This window comes from Coccinella septempunctata, chromosome 1, assembly GCF_907165205.1.
Source record: "Coccinella septempunctata chromosome 1, icCocSept1.1, whole genome shotgun sequence".
Taxonomy (NCBI): domain Eukaryota; kingdom Metazoa; phylum Arthropoda; class Insecta; order Coleoptera; family Coccinellidae; genus Coccinella; species Coccinella septempunctata.
The window spans coordinates 10,857,708-10,876,343 of NC_058189.1; the positions used below are offsets into that span (position 1 = coordinate 10,857,708).

The window sequence follows — 18,636 nt, forward strand, 5'->3', positions numbered from 1 at the left end:
TTAACTTAAATTTCGGAATAGTTATCTAGAAGGGAGTTCAACTGACATTATTGGCAGCTCATAGTTATACATTAATGAAAAAGTAGAGTCGGGCAAGTTTAAGAAGTTCGACTCTGTTTCAAAGTTAATAAAACTGCATGAATAATTCATTTGGAATCCAAATAGACAGATATTGAATTCCAATCTTGCCGAAGTGATTGATTGTCCACCGTGTCATGAGCTTACAAAACGTTTTGAGTGGAATCGATTATTTCAGTAAATGTTGTTCGAAACTTTTGTTGCGTTTATATATCAGTGGGGTGAGAATATTCTCTCGATATTTAATGATCGATAAAATATTAAGTATTCCATCCATTCCATAAGCTCCTCTCCGAAATCAGATAATGAGGAATATAAGCCTCTTTGAGAGGGCTCAATGAGGTTCAGTTCGTACCCAATACTCAATATTCTCCTTGACTCTGATGGTTGGCAAGCCTTAGAGGAAAATTCAAGAAAAAATGACACGTGTACATTCTCGAGCGCGGTGGCTTTTTTTTAATTTGAAGCTAACGATTCAAGAATAACGGAAAAAAAATCTGTCAGTTTCATCAAGCCGAAACAATAAAGATTGACCATAAAGGTCACAATTCTATTATTAAAGTTGTAGAGCAAAACATCTTCTACAAATTTTGTCTGAAGCAATTTTTTCTACGTTCGAACGTTTCTGAGATATATGGCGACGAATGTACCTCAGACTGGGTTTATACATTGACCTTGGCCTTTCGCATGTGTGGCTAAGCTCCTCGCCTTCATCACTTTGTAGCACAAAAACTGTTGAGGTTATTGAAAATTGCTTCAGACAAAAGTTGTATGGAATTTTATTATCTACATCTTTCCTAATGAATACAGAACCAATCAGAGGTACAGGAAGGGAAATATTTGAAAAAAATGCTTTGTTATCTTCTTCAAACTGTCAGATTCAGAAAACCCCTCCTGATTATTGTCAGATTAGTTGGTCAACACGCCTACAACACCGAGATTAACCTTCTGTATGAAAATATGACACTCTCGAGTATGTATACTCCATTCAAATTTATTTTAGCAGTCGGTTGGCAATGAAATAATTTTCTCAAGTTTTTGTTACTAGAACGGAGTAAGGTTGGCACTCATGAAATATCGTTAATGTCATAACGCCTTTGCCACAACTAATATCAATTTTTATTACGAAAATGCCGAAAGTGATTGACAAAGAGACAAGGCAGGGTTTCAGGAAGTGCTATTTGTAATTCAGGTCCGCTCATTCAAATAGTTATACCCTGATATTCTAAAATCCACAATACGTCAGACGGTAGCGAACATATTCAATGTAAGAGAATTTATATAATTTTTCATCTGAATCTAAACGACTTATGTTTCAGCTGAATATTTCCACAATCAGAAAGATTGTGAATGAGGAGAATGACAAAGAATTTTCTTCTATTGGGAGACCCAAAAAAGTTGTGGCATTTGAGAATTTTGTGTTTGAGTGAATTAATACGAAAAGTTTACTACAGGATTTTGGATGAATGTCATCGTAGAATAAGTTCCCGAAAATTGATTCTTCTATTTTTTATTTGACTTGTTCTATACATTGTAAATGTCTTAAGGTACCAATAAATACCTAATTATTATTATTATATCAATGTACGAGTATTAAGATGAACAGCCACAAATACGCGCCAGTTGTCCAGTTAATTGTTTATTCATGTTTAATTTCTGTTCATCTTGATTTGAAACTTCATTCAATTTCTTTTACTTGTATTGATGCAAGATGATTTTTGTTGAAGAATTCAACATTATTGTAATTATCTGTTTATTCCTTCGGGAGATACCCATGCATCATATGCATTTCATCTTCGGGTTAATATTTTTGAAATCTACAACTGATTGATGCAACGTATTCAAACTTCAGCCAAAGAAGATAACGAACATTAACTCTCCTCAAGCTAATGCATATTATGATATTATACTGATCTCTTGTATTTTCTATGCAAATAACAGGATTTGGTATGCATTCTTCAATCAGTTTGTATAAACGTCAATTATGTTCGTCACATATTTTCGACTTCATATTTTCCGAAGAAATTCGACATTGTGATAAAATACGTAATAACAGAAACTTTTACGTAGAACGGGCAACATAGCGTTGATTTAAAACCCAAAAATGTTTTGACAATCTCCATAACCCCACATTTTTGTATTATACAGAGTGAAATGTGTCAAATTTCTATGGCCAACCGACTGCTAAAATAAAAGTGAATGGAGTATACAAGTGGCGATTTTTTATGCATGTTCAAAGGATCTCTGTGACCAAGCGTGACGTCTGAATTGTCAGTCTCTTGAAAAGTAGCTTCCTTTGTTCCAATCAACATATTATCTAAAAATCTGACACGTTCGGAAAATTTTTTTTTATCATTTTCAACTTCTCTGTACAGCCAGCCCCACCACGCAAACTGTCGGATTGATATGAATTTATTATCAGAGACACATAATAGGCATAACAGTATCTTTAAAATCCACTAGTTCTCCTCAACGCTCGATTTAGCATCGTCGGCTCCCCAACTTATACAAAGTACATTCCATTCATTCATTAAATTCATTTGGTTATGTTCATGTTTCTCTCTTGACAGATAATTCGCACCGCGAAAAATTGTTATTCGTGCTATACCGTATTGCTTCACGCTAATTTGATATGAAATATCAGAGAGAAGTGCCATTATCAAATTTTGCACCAATTATCTACGAACCATCTGCATTAGGTATTTTCAGTGTGAAATTCGATCCATCACAATAATTTTCATACTGAAATTCCTTCCAACACCAAATTCCGCTTATTCAACAGTCACGGGAAGAATTCGAGATTTAATTGCAGGAATTTCGTAGCCTGAATACCGGATGCGTAATTAATATATTTCGGTGGGGGAAAATTTCGAGGGTGTGATGCCGATTCTCTTATTCAGGTGCGTATTAGGAATTTTAGCGAGTCATTTTCCGAGGGGCGATGAGCCTGTTTCTGTGATATTCTTCACCAGTAATGAACAGGTTTGCGGTGCTGGTCCTTAAATTTGAAGAATTGCTTCATCGAAATTTATCGCAACCAGAAGAATCATCACTTGGAAGACCGGACCTGGTCGAATGACCCTCTCGGGATATTATGTATACTATTATTAGGTTATCTATGATTAGTACAGAAGTTTTTTGACATTATTCAGGTGTTTTTTCCTGTTTTGTGCATTATGTTTATGGTTTTGTCACAGAATGCCCCAAATACTAATGTACCTAATACATTAATAATAATGTACGTACAAAACGACATATATGTACAAAATGACATAGTTGCCTTATTTCAAAATTGGTGTGCTTTAGCGACTTTCCAACAAATGTACCATATAAAGGCAGCCATATTTACAATACTGTGAAATGTTGAGTGCCATTACCACAGTCACGCCGCAGTAATGAGTTTGAACGTGTTTCGTGCCTACAAAAATTTATTTCACAGTGATTTTCTTCCTTCTCTCTGGTGAATTATTTGTTGCTTTTTTGTGATTATTGCTATTGAAATCTATAAATTATGGAAGTATCTAGTGATTCCAGTGAATTTCATCGCAATTATTGGTTGTTTGATGAAATTATGATTTTTTATTGTTTTTAGTTCACATTTGGACAAAATGACATACATATACACTGGACAAAATGACATAGTATGTCATTTTGTCCGTTAAGATTCTATTAATAAACATTAAGTCCAGGTGATATGCCGTGAAACTACGAAAGATAAATCGGCAGTCTTAGAGCCAAGAATCTATGAATAGGGCTATTAAAGCATGGAAGCAAAGAAAGGGAAGCATTTGGTATTTCTTAGGCGACGCTTAGAAGATATGCTCTCAATATGAACAAAACCTTGGAGTGTAACTCTAAAGATTTAGGAATATACAAAATAACATTTTCCGCTGAAATTGAGCTGGAGTTAGCGGAGCACATGAAGTTTTTTGAAACGCGACCCATTTACATATTGGGCGTTTGTTCAATGAAGCGTGTGAAAAAGCTGCAACTATTCGGAATGCAAGTAGGCTTCAAATATCCATCAACTGATTGACTCAACACTTCTTCAGTCCAAAAAGATGCGAGTACCGATGCTGAATCTATTTCACATCCAACAGCAACAAATAACAATGAAGTAAATTCCTCATCACTAAAGACAAAAGACCTGGTACCAATCACTGACATATCCAGTCGCTTCTATTCCGCCAGCACCACAGAGCCAGTTCAATCGAGGCCAAGCAAAAAGAGAAAGAATCTAAACAAGGCAAATATGATTTTTTCAACTTCTGCTCCAAACATGCAAGAAATTATTTCTGCACGGGCAGAAAAAAAGAGACAACTTAAAGAAATTTCTGATGATGATGAATGAAATATTCCTGCTACCAACACTGCATCATCAGAAAAGAGATTGAGACTATCGATGCAAACTGCTCAGATAAATGATAGCTCAAGAAGCGAAGATTTCATTTCACGTTCTTAGCCCAGTGAGGGTTGGTTACGATGTAGGATTCGTTCTCTTTTGGGCTCCTGCTTATGCGCTAATCTCCCAAAGTCTAACAAACGATATACTTGTGAATTGTGTTCTTAATATTTTAGTCATTTTGTCTGTACTATATGGACAAAATGGTTTTTGAGATCGGTTGCATTTTTTCTTAATATATATTTTATTATAGTTCCTTCTTAATAAAAAGACTTTGATACTAATAGTCAATGAACCTAAAATGAACAAAAACCAAGGAGATTGATTAAAATTGCGTTAAATAAATAATTATGATGAAAAAACAAAACACCATGTCATTTTGTACGTACTTCCCCTATTACCCCTATGCGACTGCGCACTATCACAGAACACATTATAGGTGGAGGCGTTCTGTGATGAAACCATAGTGTTATAATGAATAAATTATCGGTCTATGGATGAAACCATGAATTTAGTGCACGCCAAAGATTATAGAGTACGAAGGTGGGAAATTGGGAAACGAGGCGACTGAAGCGATTTGGGCGCCATCTGTCTATCAAGCGTGTTTTCAAGACTCTAGGGCTGATTAAAATATTAATTTAAGTGCTATTTGCAGAAACATATGAAATTTTGTAAGATTTCAGACGCCCATTTTGTTCGAAGAGGTTTTAAATGTTTTGATTCTCGTACCGCTTTTTGTTCATCTAGCTCGTTCTATGTAGTTGCTGATTATTGAATTTTTTTGTCTTAGTTCTTGGTGAAAACACCAAAATATTGTTCGAAAATTATTGAATGGTGAAGAACTGTTATTAAAATAATAAAATGGATTTTCCGAGATTAAGTTTCTCACCCAACTAGGGAAAATGGAAGCGTAAGTATTAAAACTCGTAACATGTGAATCGTTCATTCCTTGATTCTAATGCTCCGAAGTGGATAAAATTTTCAGGGCTTGAAGACACTTCAGCAAACACTATTAACTACATCATGTGCAGTGAACATTTTACTGCAGGTCAATTGAGAACTGTTCATCGTAAATTGTTGTATGCAGAAAGCATCCCTTGCATGGAGGGTCCTTTTAGGGGAAATTTTGACATTTATACGTCCATTCAAAGATTCTCAATTGCTACTCGTTCAATATATTCAGAAATGCAAAGGTTTTATTGATTTCCATTTGGGAGCCGAGTGACTGTCAAATTGTTGTTTCGAAAGTCACAGTTTATGAAGCCTGCTGTGAGTGTTTTGTTCATTCATAAATCAATTTGTTTCTTGTGTCATAAAGAGAGCATATCATAAGGAAATCATAAAAAAGCACCAAGAAACTATACTGACATACAGGTACTGTATATCTCTGTAAGGTTTTTTTTAAGAGTGGTTCTGAAAATTCCAAAAATAATACCTACATATGTAAGTAACTGGAATGTGTATGCTATAATGGTATCTTGAAAATTGGTTCATATTAATTTCCGATATATGTATATTTTACAAATTCAAATAAGTTTATTAATTCAAAACTACCTATTGCACAGAAATAACACTTTTGACGTACAGCAGATCACCATATACTTTTGTGTCCTAGTCAAAGCTTGCCCGGCAGTGAAATTTCAAACCATTTCAGGAAAGCTAAAATTTTAATATTATATCCTTCGAATACATTAAATTGACAGACATTAATTCGCGGTAGCTAAAAGAAGACAGACGCCCTCAAAGTTTCAAAATACTACGTTACCTGACAGGCACTTGCAAAGTGAAAGATGGCAAAAGTGTCAGGAGGGTTGCAATTTCTATATTAACCCTTAATAACCTGAGTTTCTATGATTATTCTAATTGAATAAAAACCCTTTATTTGAGTTTACAAGACAAAAACAACTCAATTTTTGTTTGATTGAGAAAATTTGTGTTACATATATGTAACGCTAATAATATGGAGCTAATAGCTACAATTACTCAGAAATAAAATAGAGTTGCCAGTGAAATTTGCGTTACCTATGTGTAACACTAGGTTATTATGGGTTAATTCGGTTGCTAAAAGAAGGCATACGCCCTCAAAGTTTCAGAATACTGTTTTATTCGACACAGACACTCGCGTAGTGAATGATCGCATAAAAGTAAAGAAACCATTTCAAGAGGACTGCAATTTTGAAAATAATATCGTTTGGATATTGAAGAGTGAGGCATGAAATCGGCTGACTAGTTTCCTAAAAGAATGGCAGACACCCTCAGAGTTTCACGATGCCACATTATCGGACATGGCACTTGCGAAGTGAATGATCGCAAAAAATCGAGAAACCATTTCAGAAAGGCGGAAATTTTATATTACTCACTTGACTGAATCATGCAATGGGCAGACACCAATTTAATTGCTAAAAAACGGCAGACGACGTCAAACTTTCAAAATACTACTTCATGGTACCCAGACACTTGCGGAATGAATGATCCTAAAAATATCAAAAATTTTCAGCCTTTCCGAAATGGTTTCTTGACCCATTTTCGATCATTCCATTCGCAGTTACCCTCTCCCATAACCGAATCTATATCTGTCAGTCTGCCAATTCCACTCTCGAATACCTATAAATAATATAATATCGAAATTTTGAAACTTTGAGGGCGTCTTCCATCCTTTAGCAAACGAATTGGCGTCATGTTTGATTATTGAATATCCATATAATGTCATATGAATATATAAGTTTTCCTGAAATAGTTTCTCTACTTTTAAGCGATCATTTATTTCGTGTCTGTGTCCAATGAGACACTGTTTTGAAAGTTTGAAGGCGTCTGACTTATATATTCAGAGGGGCGGTGTCACGCATCATGATAGCCAGTTGGATCGCCAACCTTCGCAGGGAAACTAAGAAGAAGAAAAAACGTTATTTTAGCAACCGAATTGGTGTCTCCCAATTTTATGTTCCATTGTTGAATATTCAAATGATATAATATTGAAATTTCCGCCTTTCTGAAATAGCTTGAAATTTAACTTAATCTTCTTCATCAAAAATGGCGTCTGCCAGGCATTTAGCAAAGGTCAAAAAGTCTTCCTAAAAGAATTCATATTCTCAATTGTGTTCCGTAGTAGATGCAACGAAAATAAATTTTCCTAAAATGACAAATTGATCATTTTTACCAATGAAGGTGCACTGCGCACTAGTAAACGCAACATCTCCCAGCTGGCAGAGGTGTAACTAAGAATCAGAGGGCTTAGGCTTAGGAGTAAGTGTAGGTACAGCCCATCGGCTAATTTTTCCAGTAACATGACGATAAAGAAAACAAACATCGAGAAAACATTCACTACGATACTAAGAAGAAAAAAATATTGGGAAAGAGAACCCACCCCTTAAATCCTGGAAATGAAGACTATTGAATGGTATATCCAGATCGTCAGGAAACTACGATAGGGACTGGCGCAGGAGTATTCGGAACTGGTACTAGGTACTCTTCTTCTTTCTTCTTTTTCTACGTGCGGTGCTCCACCGGTCTGAACTGAGGCCTAGTGACCCATTGTTCGTCCACTTCTAGTTTGAGAGACTCAAACCCTGAGGCACGCTGACAAAATGCCACAAGTCGACAGAGAGGATGAGTCCCTCCCACGATAGGAATCGTGTGTGTTGTGTTTCCTAGTTGTGTCATCGTAAACTCTTTAAGGTTGCTGCAGATGAACAGAATATATTCAACCGTTTCATCAGTGCTCCTGCACCAGCGACTTTGGGAAGAGCCAGTCAGTCCCATTCTATTAAAGTGTTCATTAAACAAATGGCCAGTCATTGCTTCAGTCACCAGAATGAGCTTTTTGAGCTCAGGCAGAGAGGACGGTCTCTCAATGGAGGAGCCTCGACTGCTTGAGACCACTTCTCATGCTCCATTTAGAGGAAAATTTCCTGTTTAGCCATCTATTGAAGAAATTCTTGACATATGTACGACAGATAGGCAGCGCCGGTCCCGGTCCAACAAAAGCTGAGCGGGCTCCCCGTTTAGCAAGTATGTCTGCCTTCTCGTTTCCCGGAAGTCCCTCGTGCGGCGGACATCAGATAACTTTAATAATGTGACGAGAGTCCAGCTCTCGCAGAGCCTCCCTGCGTTCCTCTACTAGGTTTGAGTAAACCCTTTCCTCAGAAGGGGTTTCAGGGTTCCCTGACTGTCACAACAAATATAGATGTATATACCGGAGTACCCTCTGCGGATATTCTCCAGTGTGCAGGCCAGAACAGCATACAGTTCAGTCTGCACTATGGAACAATCCTTCCCTAGGGATTGGAACGAGGTCCCATAACTCCCACTCTAGTCCCCGTGGGCATCACAGAGCCTTCGGTGAACCAAGTGGGACATTCAGGAACAAGAAGCCTGTTTGGTGTATACCATAGGTCTCTATCAGGAATAATTACCCTGTAGGGTGCCCGTGCAGTCCCACCTATGGAGAATGGATGAGTTGGCATTCTTCACCATCTCCTTTATCCACTGTCTCTGATCCCAAACTCTAAGAGAGATCTAAGAGATGTCATGTTCATAGACACCTCTGTAACTACAAGGTGTGAAGGAGGTAAACCCAGCAAACACTCGATGGCTTCTGTAGGGGTGGATCTCAGAGCGCCTGTAATTATTAGACATGCGTTCCTCTGATATCTAGTCATAATGGTGCGGCTACCGTTCTACAGTGTACGTACAACCCTTACCAAGTACTCTCCGAGTAGAGCAAAACATTACATTAGCCTTGCTCGATTGACTCTCATTGTGTTTGTTCCACAGTAGTTTACGGTCCAGTATCATCGGACTCGCTCGAATAGAGTGAACCCAATCCTAAACAAGCTAGGAAGCTTGATATTGCGGCACTCCCTTCTCCTAGTAAAAACAAGAGTCGAAAGATGTGTGGGAATAAACCGAGAAAAAAACTGTCAGACTGTCAGTCGGGATACGATCAAAGCACTGAGCGCGCACGTCATCGATTCTAGGTTGATATGCGAGTGCAGAAGAAAAGTCAACGAATTAGGCAAGAAGGTCTGGTCAGCCTAGGTTCCCGGTCACTCAGGAATCAAAGGAAATGAAGAGGCCAATATACATTAAAGGAATGGAGCACAAACTCCTTTCAGTGGCATGAAAACTTTCTATGGTTTGTAAAATGTACCTACAAGTAAGTGTTTCTGGAGAAGGAAAACACCGAAAAAGAATCACACTGGCGGAATATCCAAAGACTTGAACGCTTCAAAAGGTTCTTTTGGAACTGTAACACTGCAAGATTTAAGAAGTATCCAGATCTGGAGAATATGCTACACCTCCTTACTAGATTCCTTACAGGGCATATAGTCGCCTCAGGAAGCACCTTGACCTTATGAGAATGGGTCTGGCAGAAACTGACGAGGCCGATCCTGTGAGTGGGAGGATGAAACTCAAGATCATCTGGTGACAGAATGTCTCGCCATTGCAAAAACAAGAATCAAGCAGAAGGGAGAAGTTTTCTTCCTTGAAGCCATCCCAAATACTGGGGTTCAAGATCTCTAGAACTGAACGGAAAGTTGTAGATAACGAAAACAGGACTGATGTGTGTGGCACTTAAGGTCAGAGTGCAACGAAGCCCTCTTTAAAATCTACAAATTCGAATGGGCGCAACATAATTCAAACTTTTTTGTTAAGTTTGTAAGAAACACAACAGACACAAATTTCATCATTACATTTTTTTGGATAATCACCTAACCAGATCAACGAAGATTAAACCGAAATTGATAGTGTTAATAAAGCTTATTAGAGTAGAAACTTGTTAAATTCCGTTAGTTGCCCATTTATCGAATTCTATTAGGAGCTTCAAAGTCGAATGCAGACCTGAATTCATTGAAACTCGGAAATACCCTCCTGTTTATAGTGCTTCATCATTAATTTGAAATTCGAACCAGGCAGGTTTCGGATAGTTTGGAAAGCCCCAATCGGGTTATACTAATTTTTCATATTCTAAATCTATTGATGTCCTTCCATATCTATTATTCCATCTATAATTCGTATAATCTCAATTTCATGAGTTATTAATATATTAATTTTATTATACGTACCAACATGTTATTGTATTGTAGTTCTTCTGATGAAGAGATAAATGAATATTGAAAGCTCGAGTAATATAAAAGGGTTACAATTCTAATAATTGCTGCAATTCCACGAATAATAATCATTAGGTATAACGACTATATCATGAATACTGTGGGTACATGTTTGTATTCCTCTCACCATAAACAAATAATAAACATATCCCTACACACGATACGAAATACGAAAAACTGCTCGCACTCGATATCCACTTTGAACGGCTGCTGACCAGCTATGTCCCATTGATCTGTTATCTGACTATTTGTTTCTTAAATTATAAAGGGTGTAATAAAACGTGAGACTCTTTTTTGACAAGGTAGAACTGGTCAAAATAAAGCGTGTCACCGAAAATCATCCATATAAAACTTTCAAAATGACGTAGTTGAAGAGAAATTGGAAAATAATTACTGATATGGATACTATAGGCCCCACATCAATTGTGATCTGAACCATCGCAACTCAACGAGATGATGACAATCAAAAGGTTACAGATGTTTGGTGGTGTTGGTAAGACCAAACCATTCGCCACGAATCATATGGTTAAGGTTTCGTTTAGAATATTGACCTGTTCGATTTTTTCGTGATAATGAAAATGGGAAATTAGTGTTGCGGTATTCTTCACATTATTTAGAAATTAAATGGATCGTTTCGATACCAACTGATAGAAAAAGTATGGAGAAACAATTTTTTTTTGGTGTAGCAGGGGTAAAATCTGCAGGACAGACGAACACATCCTCTCCTGCCTGAGGGGAAGTGTGGGTATTCTCACTCTCCTGAGTTCGAGACCCACTAAAAACCCTAAACTGCTTCTTCATAGGTTCCGGGCATTTTGTCTATTAACCAGTTGACTCTTATGGTTTCTGGACTCTCACACGATCATAGTCGTGTTGATAGTTGTATGCTGCCTAAATCTTTTATACGTTGAGCTCTTCTTTGGTTACTTTTTAAATCCTTAACTGAAGGGTACAGGGAAACAACCATCGATGTCAATTTTCCTTACAGTTGAGAAAAACGCGTTTTCAACAAAATCCGTTCATATTATTTGAAATATGACAAATTAAATACTATTGTTCTCGAAATGAGCATTATTAATATTATTGTACATGAACTGAGTGCATTACATGAAATGACTTCGCAAGTGATTTGACGTAACTACGTAACTGAGCTAGTTTCGTGCCCGTCAATATACCATAATATACTACATTTCATTCTGAATTGAATTGTGTGTCTAACTCCTCATTTTCGGACGAAAATTGACATCAATGGTTTTTTCCCTGTACCCTTCAACTGATCTCTCTGTCTTTGGTGGTAGGTTCTTGACCTTCTAGCTTCTTCTGTTGGATCGTAGTCGACTAATCTTCGTAGTTCCCCATTTGGATGTTATTTGGCTTTGTCGAATATATATTATGAAGAGACGATTATAAGATTGTTCTTTATCGTCGTATCAGCCATTAAATATTCTTAATAATTTGCTGCATCTTCTTCTCAATCTCTTTCTCCAGCATCATCGTGCTCAGGAGGTTTTTCGTGAACTTATCCAGTTCCTCAGTGATTCCAGAAATTCCTTTTCTGGTTTCGGCTTCTTTGACGATTTTTGCCTTTTCCGTCTTCTTCTCTGGTTTCTTCGTCTCTTTGACTGCTTTGGTTGAAGTTTCCTGGGGTTTTTTCACTTCCGAAGAGTTTTGGGCTGGCTTCGGAGTATTTTGTGTTGGCCTCGAGCTGGTTTGGTTCGTTCCTGACGATCTCTTGGTCTTTTTAGTGACTAATTTCCATTCGCTACATCCCTTGTAGCTGGCTGGATGTCCTTGCTGTCCACAGAGAACACAAGAAGCATTTCGCTCCTCGTTCTCCCTGGTGAGCGTGCACTCCTTAGTGCTGTGATTTGCCGGGCATTTCACGCACCTCCATGGAAAAGTGCACTTACTTTGGACATGTCCATATCGCTGACAGCGATAACATTGTCCAGGCCTCGTCGTCCTTCTCTTAGGTTCAACAACACAATTCATTTTGTACAGCCTCTTGATTTCGAAGATGCCCTTATTTTGGGTTTTCACCAGTAGTAAGGGCATTGGCTTCTTAGTAATGTTCGAGGACATTCTTATGACCTCGGCATCAACGATTCCTTGATCCTTGAGTTGCTCAAGGATCGTAGGAATGTCTGATTCTATCTCACTACTCCATAAATTTTTTTCTCCTCCTCACGTTGGAGAGTGTAAAACTCTCTATTGATTTTTTGGAGGAATTCAGTCATCCTTCGGTGATTTTGGGGGGTTTGTGGGACGATTCTAATGCCGTCCTTCACTGTTGTCGCTCTGCAATAATTAATGCCGTTTCGCATTAACGCGTTCGAAATTGACGTCCATTCCGACGTTCCTCTAATGGTAACTGGGGGGACCTTCTCTCTTTTCACCTCCACTGGAGTAGTTCTCTGAGAGGCTGGGAGTGTCACGACTCTCTTCTCATTGAGCTCTTCATTTGACGAAGAGCTGTCTTTTCTCACACGTTTGGCGGGAAGGGAAATTTGGTTTTGAGGGGGTTTGACCACCTCAATCTTCTCCTTCTGCGTCTGGAAAGTCACTTCCCGGATACTTTTCGACACTGCTCCCTGTATCAGCACTTGAGAGTATGAATTATTCTTCTTGCTTTCATGCACCTCAAGTCGTTCCCTGAGATTTTTTATTTCGGCCACTAAACTAGATACATACCTATCTAACTCATTTACTCGCGCTTTGAGATTTTCATTTTCTTCCTTCAACATCTCGTGATTACGTTCTAAGCCAACTTTTGCGATTTCTGACGTGTCTTCTTTCATTACGGAATCGCAGTCCGAATGGTCAGACATGTTAAAATCTAATTTATAATTTCTATACTAGGTACTCAAAGCAATTTGAAATAAAATTTTTCAAGACAAAAAGAAAAATATATCTTATGCATAAAAACAAAACGACTCATCAAAAATGTTTCACGCTATGAGAAAAATCAGGAAACAGATACGAAAAATAAGTTCACCTGATACTTTCTGCAGAACCAACGATCTAGACCTGGACTCTGGCAGATGAACATCAACTTTGAAAAGTTTAACGAATTAAAATTCCGATAACATACACGTATATAACCTACACAAACTTCACAGACGGAATCAAAAATTCCGTAGCTTTGCTAGTGGGCACTTTCACTTCTACTTTCACTTTTACAGCAATATGAAATACGGTTGCTCTGGTCAAGGTCTCACTCGAGACTGAAAAATGAGAAACAAGTGTAAAAAAAGAATGAAATATCAGTTTAAGAATTCACGCAATGAAATTCATCTGAATTTTTCACGATTGTTTTCATATTTATTGTCATAACTATCTTCTTCTTGTTCCAATCCCCCAACAATTCTACCCCACGAGAAAATAAAATAGGCTACCTAGAAATAATTGCACTTTGCCAACACAAGCACTTTAATGAAGTGTCTCAATTCTCCACACCGTTCACACCTCGAATAGAAAGATACAACAATATCGATTTCTAAATTGTACATTTGAACCCATGCACGCTAAAGTTCTACAGGGTGTTCCATCTCAGAGGAGACACCCCGTATATTTGTTATCCCATATGATCTTTATATAGTGATTGGAAAAAATTTCCGCAGAAGAATTTGTTTGGGACACATCTTTTGACGTATATTTGAGGCTTGAACGAGCAACCCCTTAAGAAGGGGTGCTTCAACCCCTCAAAATTGAATAGGGGGGAGGAACTTCTCCCTCCTATTCAATACCGAGTGATACTTCATTTGAAAGGTCTTCGAAGCCTCTTCACAACGAGGAGGGTGGTTTTCTAATTTTTCTGTTAATAACGGATCGATCGCATTTTCTACCGTTTCAAGATAAATTTCGCCATTTGAATTACCAGGAATAAACAGAGGTCCATTTAGGTAGTCTCCCAAAATTCCTCTATTACCAAAATATTCAAGGTGGCTCATTTGAGCAAAAAAATTGATTTTTGGCGAAAACGGTTAAACAAAATTACGTTTTTCATACACCGTTGTAAAGATGCTTTCAAGACCTTGCAAATGAAACATCACTCAATCACTCTCCCCCACTCAATTTTGAGAGGTTTAAGCGCCCCTTCTTAGAGGTTTTCTCGTTCAAGCCTCAAATATACGTCAAAAGATGTCCCCCAAACAGAATTATTCGATGTGTTTCGGGGTGGCTCGTCTGAGATGGAACACCCTGTATATGAATTATCATGACAGCGTTGTATATTTCAAATTGTTCTAGATAGTGAGAAATGTAAGTATCAAAAAGTTTTTTCAAGTTCAAGTTTATTTTTACCAAAAATTCAGAATACAAATGATTTATAATAAACACTAAAACAATTAAATCTATAGTTTGTTCCTGACAGTTACAATCAATTCCATTACAAATGATAATATCTACAATTTTTCACACATATACATAAACCTATTCGCCTATAAGTCATCTGTTCGCTCAAAAATGAAACTCAAAATTCTACTAAACTTAAGAAAACCCAGGTGCAAATTTCCATCCGATTTTACAATTTTCTATTCACTTCCATTCTTGTTTTTCCTCTAGTTTTCTCTTTTTATTTTATTTATTTTTATTAACATCATTTATTTTCTTGATTATCTAGATAGGTAGAGGTACTATATATATATATGTGTTCATCAAATTTGATGTTATAACTTTATATTTTTTTATACTCTATTCTTGAGAAATTTCTGGTAATACTTCTAGCGATGGTAGTTTGTTAGTTCGATTTAGATCGTAACATTCGTTGATTTAATTATCTGCGGATGTTATGCATCTGAATTAATTTGTTTATTATTTATTTGCCTTACTATGAGGGCGTGATCCATTTCTTCTATTCTTAAGGTTTATCATAAAAATCATCGAACCCAAACAGAGAGCGACAGTTTGTTTTCGCATTGAAAATGGCATCCTGTTCGTGACAAAACAAGGAAAGACGTAAGAATCTATTCAATCTATCACTGACAAGCACTCAAACTGCCAAATCTACTCTCTTACTTGTCGGATCAATACTATCAACACCTTTGATTAGACTGTAGGTGGATGTTAATCTCCAACCCTAATACTTCCTTGTTTGTAGTCCTACCCTGATAAACATCCCCCGGATTAAGATAACTCTCTGCAGTTTTGGATGAGACCCGGAATGAAAATAAGGGTCATATCTGGCCCAAATTAATTAACTGTTTGTTCAAGTAACTCCACCCAAATATGTAATTTATTCTGTTTAATTAGAGGAAGACGATGCTTCGTCCCAAACGATTCATTCGCTAGACTCTATCTGTTTCTGCTCCCTCCGAATTTCGCAGATGATAAATTAGCAGAACTAACCTCAAGTACTTCTTGATTATTTCAAACTATGATTTCACTCACGTTTATCAGTGAAATAGAATAATTCAAATCTTTGTTATTCACTATTTTATAGAATCAATTTCCATTTTCAATTACTATAAACGAGGAGTTATATGCAGCCTATTTCAACAAGTGTTTGTGTGTCTGTGAACATATACAAATCATAGACTCACCTTGTATGAGGAACATAGAATCTAACTGTTTTAATGTTATTCAACATCCATGTTGTTGGTGTATGTTTCACAAATGAGTTGGAAAAAATGAACGATTCAAATGGCAGATATGTGGTTACAGACACTCAATTTGGTTTGCTAGGACGGCAATATCAAAGAGTATCAAGAGTTGACACTCTTTGGCAATACCCTCCTGAATGCTGGACTGCTTTGACCAACCAAAATATGAGTCGAGCCGAACATTGTTGTTGGGTTGTACTTTCGACTTTCATTACATATTTGCAGTTAACAGTGTTGTTTTCCGAGGCAGAGTGAAGGGCGTACCTACCATGCCCTTGAATGAATTTTTTATTCGTTGGATTATATGAATGAAGCTTCGATTTGACTGTAAACACGGATCTGATATGGTCCTCATTCACTTTTTTGTTGATTGAAAATTTCAGTTCGTAAAATGGGAGTGCTATGCTCGCTCCTTATATTTCGGTTTCTATTTTCTATATGGGTTTTACGGATCACATAATTTATTCAAACTTTCTTTTAACCCAACTCCCACGGAATCCACATCGACATCCAGCTTCGTTCCGAAAATAGAATCAGGGATGGAAAATAAATGATATACTTTGAAATATAAATGCGCTTTGTGCATAGAAATATTTATCTCGGTTTCTCTTATAAGAGAAATAGAATACAGGAGTGTGATATTGTGTTCGTTATTCGAAGCATATAAAATACGAACAGAAAATTGAAGTGGTGAATATTCCATTGAAAAGCTGGAATGGTATATGTATATAGGAGTTTCGGTGATTTGCGATTCTCCCTTCCGTAATGTAGGTGTATGGCTCAATCTGAACAAAAGATTTGGAATTCGAGGAGAGATAATCCAGCTCAATATGTATTTATACGTTTTGAGTATTCTGAACATCGTATATCTACATTATTATGTATGAAAGAACTTATATATACCTAAGTTTCAAAGGCTCAGTCAAATGTTTCAATGCCTTCAAAAGTGACACTTTTAATGAGAGCCAACATAGTTTAAATTTATTGTTTACCACTTTTTAACACTGTGTTGCAAATATTTTCAACACCTTTTTGAAAATGAACAAAAAATTACATTTCATCTACTAATTTCCGAACGAAAAGTCGACTATTTTCGAGGCCGAGTACTTTTCGTCCTGACTCACTTTTCGTACTGATTTAATTTTCGTCCGGCTGTTCGTCAGTAAGCTGAAATCTCGGGGCGATTGAATCAGTTTTGTGAATACAGAATTTGATGGAAAAACATAAGTCTGTCATTTGATGTTGTCAAATTAATTTTTTACGAAATTGGCTGGATTTTACCAGTTAATTAGGTACGTGGTCTGAATGTTAGTGTTCGATATAATATAAGCTCAGGGAATTGGCAATTACGGACAACTAGATGAGGACATAATAATAATAATAATAATATTGTGGTTATGCATGGCCTTGAATCCCTTGTCTCATAGATTGAATTCTACGGACTACGGATTTGCCATCAAGAGCGGCAGTAGAACTATGATGAAACTGAATCATCTTCTTTACATGGACGATTTGAAACTATTCGCATCTACCAAAAAACAAATGCAACAGATGCTGAAAATGGTGGAAGGATTCTCGGAAGACCTCAAAATGAAGCTTGGACTAGAAAAATGTCGACTGCTAAACATAACGAGAGGGAAAATAGAAGATGGTTCGTTTAAACTCAAGGAAGGTGCAGAAATTGAAGCATTAAAGGAAGGAGATACATACAAGTATCTATACTTCATTCACTTTTATTTTAGCAGTCGGTTGGCCATGGAAATTTGACACATTTCACTCTGTATAGTACGAAAATGTGGGGTTATGAAGCTTGTCAAAACATTTTTGGGTTTTAAATCAACGCTATGTTGCCCGTTCTACCTAAAAGTTTCTGTTATTACGTAGTTTATCACAATGTCGAATCTCTTCGGAAAATATGTGACGAACATAATTGAAGTTTATACAAACTGATTGAAGGCATACCAAATCCAGTTATTTGCATGGAAAATACAAGAGATCAGTATAATATCATAATATGCACTAGCTTGAGGAGAGTTAATGTTCGTTATCTTCTTTGGCTAACATCATTTGTAGATTTCAAAAATATTAACCCGAAGATGAAATGCATATGATGCAGTGGTTGGGAATGGGTATCTCCCGAAGGAATCAACAGATAATTACAAGAATGTTAAATTCTTCAACAAAAATCATCTTGCATCAATATAAGTAAAAGGAATTGAAGGAAGTTTCAAGTTAAGATGAACTTCACCTTTGAACAAAAATTTCAGATGAATAAACAAATAACAGGCAACTTGCGCGTATTTGTGGCTATTCATCTTAATACATTGATGTAATAATAATTAGGTATTTATTAGTACCTTAAGGCATCTACATTGTATAGGACAAGTCAAATGAAAAATAGAAAAATCCATTTTAGGGAACTTATTCTCCGATGACATTTATCGAA

General features: G+C 36.8%; 1 protein-coding gene across 2 annotated transcripts in view; it reads left to right on the forward strand.

Annotated features, from left to right (window-relative positions):
- Positions 1-18,636, forward strand: part of LOC123319210 (regulating synaptic membrane exocytosis protein 1) — a 301,043-nt gene that overhangs the window by 117,377 nt on the left and 165,030 nt on the right. The window contains exon 1 of one of the 2 annotated variants that reach the window (XM_044906085.1): positions 10,550-10,605. The exons of the other annotated variant lie outside the window; for it this stretch is intronic. Within the exon in view, the coding sequence (XP_044762020.1) occupies positions 10,587-10,605 (19 nt within the window). The 5' untranslated portion in view covers positions 10,550-10,586. Of the gene's footprint in view, positions 1-10,549; positions 10,606-18,636 lie in introns of those variants that run through there. 2 annotated transcript variants of the gene reach the window in all.